Source organism: Sinocyclocheilus rhinocerous, unplaced genomic scaffold (genome assembly GCF_001515625.1).
Source record: "Sinocyclocheilus rhinocerous isolate Xijiao unplaced genomic scaffold, SAMN03320098_v1.1 scaffold920, whole genome shotgun sequence".
Lineage (NCBI taxonomy): Eukaryota > Metazoa > Chordata > Actinopteri > Cypriniformes > Cyprinidae > Sinocyclocheilus > Sinocyclocheilus rhinocerous.
Window position 1 is genome coordinate 101,566 of NW_015636975.1, and position 7,115 is coordinate 108,680.

Sequence of the window (7,115 nt, forward strand, 5' to 3'; positions counted from 1 at the left end):
TGTTTCACAGCAGCTTCACAATAGTATCAAATTCAAATTATGTAAAGCAGCTCTAACAAGTCAATAGCGTCATTACACAGCTCAAGTCAGTTCAGTATTGATTTAGTTCAGTTGCATAACTGTGTAAAATTCATCAGTTGTACATACATACTGTATATACAGTGTATGTGCATGTATGCGAGTGCTATGACAAACTCTTGTGCACTCCATTGCACTCTGAACAAGCAAAAGACACACAAGAGTAGTGTTTTACATTTTTCATATCTGTGTAGTTTGGTGTGTGGCTAATTATTTTATGTTTGTGTGTAGAGTTACTACGCAAAAATATATTTTTTTAAATAGTTGTAAAAGACGTGTTTGCTTTTGCAAGATACTCTGTGTGTGACATTTTTCATGATGTGTGTGTGTTTTGTGTGTAGAGTTTGTGTGTAGAAATGGAGCCATAGTTTCAAAAACTGTGTAAGCATGTATAAAAACAAAAACTGGCATTTCTTTCAGAAAAAAAAGACAAAAAAATGACTGACCTCAAACTTTTAAATGGTAGTGTATAATGTTACAAAAGATTTCTATTTTAAATAAATGCTGTTCTTATTAACACTTTGTTCATCAAAGAATCCTGAAAAAGTATCGCAGGTTATATAAAAAAAAATAAGCAGCACAACTGTTTCCAACACTGATAACAAAACAGCATATTAGAATGATTTTTGAAGGATCATAACACTGAAGATTAGAGTTAATGATGCTGAAAATTCAGCTTTGTATCACAGGAATAAATTATGTATTAAAGTATATTTTAAACTTGTAGCAATTCTACCTGATTCTATACTGTTCTTTTAAATTGTAATAATATTTCACAAGTTTTTTTTGATCAAAGAAATGTAGCCTTGATATGCATAAGAAATGTCTTTACAAAACATTAAAAATGATACTGATCCCAAATTTTTGAACTTTTGAATTAATTATAATTTTTTTCATTTATTACCACGCCTAGTTTCTGTAAATAAAGTTTTAAAATTAGCAGCTTTGTAAAAGTATCAGCAAAAGTATCAGAAATATGTTGGGGTCTTAAAATATCATCTTTGAGAATGAGGGGCTTTGAAGTCATAAAGCTGACCTGAAGGGAGAACAACAAATAGCCATAGACATCAGTTTTACTCCTGTTATATAACACTATAGTAAAACTCCTGGCGCAGAGCCTCAACTGAGTGTTTGACTTTAAAGGTCAGAGGAGTTCAGCTGCTCATCGCGTTTGATTGAAGTGTTATTGTGATCTCAGCCAAACAACATCTACATTCCTGCTTCCAGAACCGAGTCCAGATGATCTCTTGTGTTTGAGAGAGAGAGTATCTTTTTAATCTTGGATCTGGCACCCTCCCTTTCGCTGGCTGACCTGCATTCACTGCGCAGCTGCTGCTGTCAATCATCTCAAACCCAGTGTTGGGACAGAGACACAGAGACCAATGAGGGAAAGTTGAAGTGCTCCTGTGAATTTGTACTTATAAGGACCTTCGGCTTTCAGACACACAAATGGACCAGGATGAAAACAATGAGGGTAGGTGTGAATAAAATTGCTTTATAAGTAGTTCGTACAGCACTAACATAGAAAATACACAATGATTCGGAGTAGAAGTGAACTGTGCTTTATTCGCTACTGGAATGTCTTTACAGATTAACAACAATCACTTAGAGAGCAACCAGATCAGTTCTGTGTTCTTGTATAAAGGTAGCATCTTAGAAAATGTTGATTATCAACTTCAGAAGGCAAACTAAATGTTATATGTGTTCTATTTATTTTTAATTATTAAAACAATTAATAAAGCAGTGGTTCTCAAGGCCCTCCATTGTCCAAACAAATGTTGATTTTGATGGCTCTGCAACACACTCCAAAAAAGTTGGGACAGAGGCAAAATAAAAGTGAAAAGGTTATAGAATATCCAAGTGAAACTGTTTTGAAACAGTTCACAGTAAGCAGGTGAATTGGTAATAGGTGAGGGTATCATGTTTTGGTATAAAAGGAGCATCTCACTCTTTGCAAGCAAAGCTGGATCATGGCTCATCACTTTGTACCAAATTTCATGAGAGAATTTCTCAATGCAAAATTGCTAAGAATTTAGGTCTTTCACCAACTACCATACATAATATTATGAAAAGATTCAGAGAATCCAGAGAAATCTCAGTCTGTGTAGGGCAAGGCAGGAAACCTCAGTTGAATGTGCGTGACCTTTGAGCCCTCAGATGGCATTGCATAAGAAACCGTCATGCTGCGGTGTTAAATATAGCCACATGGGCTCAGGAATACTTTAGTAAACCACTGTCACTTAACACAGTCTGCTGCTGCTTCAATAAATGCAACTTGAATCTCTGTTACTCTAGGAGAAAACTATACATCGATTCTATGCAGTGATGCAGCAGGGTTCTCTGGGCCAGAGCTTATCTCAGATAGTCAAAAAAATGTGTGCTGTGGTCAGATGAGTCCACATTTCAACTTGTTTCTGGGAAAAATGAACGTTGAGTTCTCAGTCCCAAAGACCAAAGGGACCATCCAGACTTTCACTAACGACATGCAAAAGCAAATGTCTGTTATGGTATGGGGGTGCAGCAGAGCAAACGGCATGACTGGAATATGTGCAAAGGTACCATTGACATGGAGGCATATATTGAAATTGTGCAGAGACATGTACTGCCATCAAGATCACGTCGTTCATGGGAAGTCCATAGTTATTAGATCAAGACAATGCCAGGTCTCTTTCTGCATGTGCTACTACAGCGTGGTTTCGTAGACACTTAGATCAGAGTGAATGTGCTAGATCAGTCCAGATCTGTCTCCTATTGAAAATGTATGACCAGTCATGAAAAGGAGAGTCAGACAATGACGATAACAGACTGCTGAGCATCTGAAGTCTTGTATCAAGTGAGATTGGACAAACATTTTGCTTGCAAAACTTTAACAATTGGTATCCTCAATTCCCAAACAATTAAACATTGTAATTAAAAGGAAAGTTGATGTGACAGTGTTAAACATGCCTTTGTCCCAACTTTTTGGGAGTGTGTTGCAGCCATCAAAATCGGTTTATATTTACAAAATAAAATTAAGTTGACCAGTGAAAATATTGGATTTTTTTTCTTTGTAGTTTAGTCAATTAAATAAAGGTTAAAGAGAATGAACAAATCACATATTCTTGACTTTTATGGCATTTCACAATACGTCCGGTTACGATCTCTTTCTGGATCGCAACAAAATAAGGGAGTCACCGCACACCACAGCTAATTAAGTTAATTTATTTGTCCATATAAAACGGAACAATGTAGAATGTCAATATAAATGGTAGGCAGTGTGTCAGCAGATACATGTAAGTGTGTAACAAGTATGAAAGACAGTAATTAAACCAAACACAGTCCAAGGATCCTCCAAGAACAACCATCCCCAAAGGAGATGGATCAACGGCGGCGGTGATCTCCCGTATCCCTCACATCTCATCAGTCCTCCGGTAGCCTCTTGTGTAACCCATGGTACGGAGCAAACAAAGACAGCTCAAGCTCCGCACAAGCCCAGCCACGCTCACGCCACACTCGCCATCTCTGTCCCAGTCTTTTAAAGAGTGCCATGATTACCTTCAGGTGTGCAACCACTCCCCTCAGCCAAATCACCTGTAGCTCAGAAATAACCGGTTACTTGCTGGAACCGTCACAGTCCCAACTCTTCCAGAATTGGGGTTGTACTTGTTTGCTGGTATTTTCTGTATAACAGTATTCCTCTTCTGCTGCCCAAATACCTATATAATGATAATTGTTTCAAAGTAAATCTTACCTACACCAACTTCAATCTAGGATGAGATCTTTCCATCTCCTCATCTCCTTGAGATGTCTTGTAAAGGTTAGTCTACTGAAGGCGAGTTGTAATAACATGAGGGCTACTTATATCAAATTACAGGGAGTCACATGACAAACCAAACAATGAACACATGACACATATAGCAAAGGAACCAATGGGAACAAGACACATGAACAAAAAGACCACATGGCAAAATCACATGACAGTGTCAAAGGAAACACATGACAAGAACCAGCAAAACCCAAAACCAACTGTGACATATCCATGAAGGGGAACAAGATCAGGATCGTGAAACAGAGGTGGGTCTGGGCCGTGGTGCAGTGGCGGGCCTTGGAACAGAGGGCCGTGTTGCAGGGGTGGACCTGGACCATGGGGAAATGGCAGGCCTGGACCGTGGAGCAATGGCAGATTGTGGAACAATGGAGGACCTGAGCCATGGAGCAGAGCCGGAAGCCACAGCGGAGCAGAAGACCACCAGGTCAGAGCCGGCGGAGCAGGAAGCCAGGGCGGAGCCGACGATCACTTCAGTGGAGACTATGGAACATGGAACCACCACGGCAGATCAGGCAGGACTGGAACAGAGAGCACAGACAGGTTAACAACGGCCTCTGTGGCCATAGCAGGACAAGAAGAGAGTTCATGGACGGCCTCCTTGGCCGTGACAGGACAGACTGTGAGTTCAAGGACAGCCTCCTTGGCCATAACGGGGCAGACAGAGAGTTCATGGAAGGCCTCCTTGGCCGTAACAAGGCAGACAGAGAGTTCAGAAGTGGACGCCGCCACCTGGAGGTTCTGCTGCGGAAGCCGCCACCTCTGGGGAAAACTCGTGGACAGGAGGGGCCTCTGGGGTCAGACTCATGGAGAGGAGGGGCCTCTGGGGGCAGACTCATGGACAAGAGGAACCACCAAAACCCAAACCAACTGTGAAATGTCTAAAAAGGTTTAAACCCCTGATTTGTGTTATTTTATTATTTCTTACAATAATAAAGACAATAATAATTGAGAATTAATAATAATAATATTAATAATTACATATGAAATTAATCTAACTTAAAGTATTAAACAACAAAATCAAGATGTTTTTTTTCCCTCCTTAATAACTATTGGTTTTATTTAACATACAGTTCTTGAAATTTATAGAATCATGGAATGGAATCATGGAGACTTATGGTTAATTAATATACTGACACTCAGTTTGAACATTTAAAAACAAGCAGCTTTTTCATAACTTTAGTCAACATACAGAAGAAAGGAAATTGTATTCTACATTGAAACAAAAGGTGCAGGATTTACTTTGAAACAATTTTCACTCAGAAATTGCTGGTAAATGTTTACAAATAATTGCAAATAGATCAAGTAACACTGATTTAAATGTGGAATTTTGAAGCAGAAAGACTGAAATAGTATTTTCTTGTAAAACATACTCAAATAATCTGTTTTATTTACAACTTTGAAAATTCCTTTTTTACAGTATATATGTGGGCCTTTTTGCGTATTGTGTTGGACAATGGAGAGTCTTTTTAAATCCAAGAGGTTGAGATAAAAGTGTCCTCTGAACGCATTGCTGTAAATGTGAGAGATCTGTCTGTGTTTGCAGATGTCACTGCAGATGCTGAGCTGGCAGCAGCGATTATGAAGCGACACTTTCGTCCGTCGCTGATCAAAACTGAAGCATGGGAAGGATATGAGTTTGCAGACATGGAGATCAAAATCACAGAGTCGATGGACTGTTACGGGGCCGTTCTGTGGCCCTCAGTACGTATCACTCACTCAGATCATTTAAACTGAGAAAGAAAAGCAGAACTAACCGGTGTCTGTTTGTAGGCCATGGTGTTGTGTCATTTCCTCGACACTCACCGTGAGGAATATAACCTGATGGACAAGAACATCATTGAGCTAGGTGCCGGAACGGGTCTTGTTACCATAGTAACCAGCCTCCTGGGTGAGACAGACCAGCCAATTAGTTTAAAAATATTTTTTATTACATTTTGTTAGTTATTTAAATTTAGCTCAAATTAAATTAATATCATAATATTCTTTCGTTTTATAGGAGATAGTAGTAAAACCATACCACGGTGTTGTTCTCCACCTGCAGGTGCAAAGGTGACGTCAACAGACCTGCCGGATGTCCTGAGTAACCTGAGACACAATGTGAACCGCAACACCAGAAGGCGCTGCAGGCACGAGCCGTGCGTAACCGAGCTCAGCTGGGGGAAACAGCTGGAGGAAAGATTCCCACGCACAACCTGTCACTACGATTACATCATCGCCGCAGATGTGGTGTACGGGCATCCCTACCTCCACGAGCTCATGGAGACCTTCATGCACTTGAGCTCAGACGACACCGTCATCCTGTGGGCCATGCGGTTCCGTCTGGACCCGGAGAACAGCTTCGTGGACACATTTGAGAAACACTTTCGTCTGGAGGAACTTTATGACTTGCCCAGCCTGCGAATAAAGCTGTACCGCGCGTGCAAACGGCGCGGAGACACTGCGCAGACCAGCGGCTCTCAATTATTTTGAAGGGCCCCTAATATATTAACAGAACTATTATTTTATAATATATTATTAACAGAAATTTGGAGGGGTAATATATAGCTACATTAATTAACCGCAATTCATTTTGTGATTCCAGAAGTTTTAAGAACTGCTACAATAGTTACAGAGGGGAAAAATAAATATGATTTCAGTTTACATCTTTATCTTTTTTTCTTTTTTTTAAGTTAAATAATTACAATTAATATTAATTATTAATTATATATAAATAATATATGAATTATTTGTATATAATTCATGTGAATAATTATAAAAAAAAATTAATACTTTTAAAGTAAATATAAATTAAATTGTATATTAGTATATTAATTATTATATTATATATAGTTTAAAATAATCCTGTGGCCATTGGCGTAGACTATATCTGATATTTTACTCACATAATGTACGTCAACAATAATTTAAAACAGACTCTATTTACTGTCTTCATGCTCCTGCTCTTATTGTGAATGATTCATCAGTGACTTTATTCTAAAATTCGAAATAAATAAAAATGAAATCAAATGTTTGTCTTCGTAATCATTTAAAATGTAATTACCTTGCAATGAAATGAAAAAGATATAGAGCACATGGCTGTTGGACAATGTTAACTAATATCACACCAATATTTCATACAGTCATTTAATAATGCTGGTTAATGTCATTAAAGGATTAAAAAAAAATTCACCCAAAAATGAAAATTAGCTGAAAATCCTCACCCTCAAGCCATCCAAGATGTAGATGAGTT

The 7,115-nt window shown here is 38.6% G+C and overlaps 1 protein-coding gene across 2 annotated transcripts in view; it reads left to right on the plus strand.

The window, feature by feature from the left end:
• The window catches only part of mettl21e (methyltransferase like 21e), an 8,043-nt gene extending 1,541 nt beyond the window's left edge, over positions 1-6,502 (plus strand). Inside the window, exons 1-4 of one of the 2 annotated variants that reach the window (XM_016563104.1) lie at positions 1,397-1,552; positions 5,430-5,587; positions 5,657-5,774; positions 5,928-6,502. In XM_016563104.1, the coding sequence (XP_016418590.1) occupies positions 1,528-1,552; positions 5,430-5,587; positions 5,657-5,774; positions 5,928-6,355 (729 nt within the window). In that variant the 5' untranslated portion in view covers positions 1,397-1,527 and the 3' untranslated portion in view covers positions 6,356-6,502. Of the gene's footprint in view, positions 1-1,396; positions 1,553-5,429; positions 5,588-5,656; positions 5,775-5,927 lie in introns of those variants that run through there. The other variant, XM_016563105.1, reaches the window with a different exon arrangement.
• Positions 6,503-7,115: the final 613 nt, after the last annotated feature.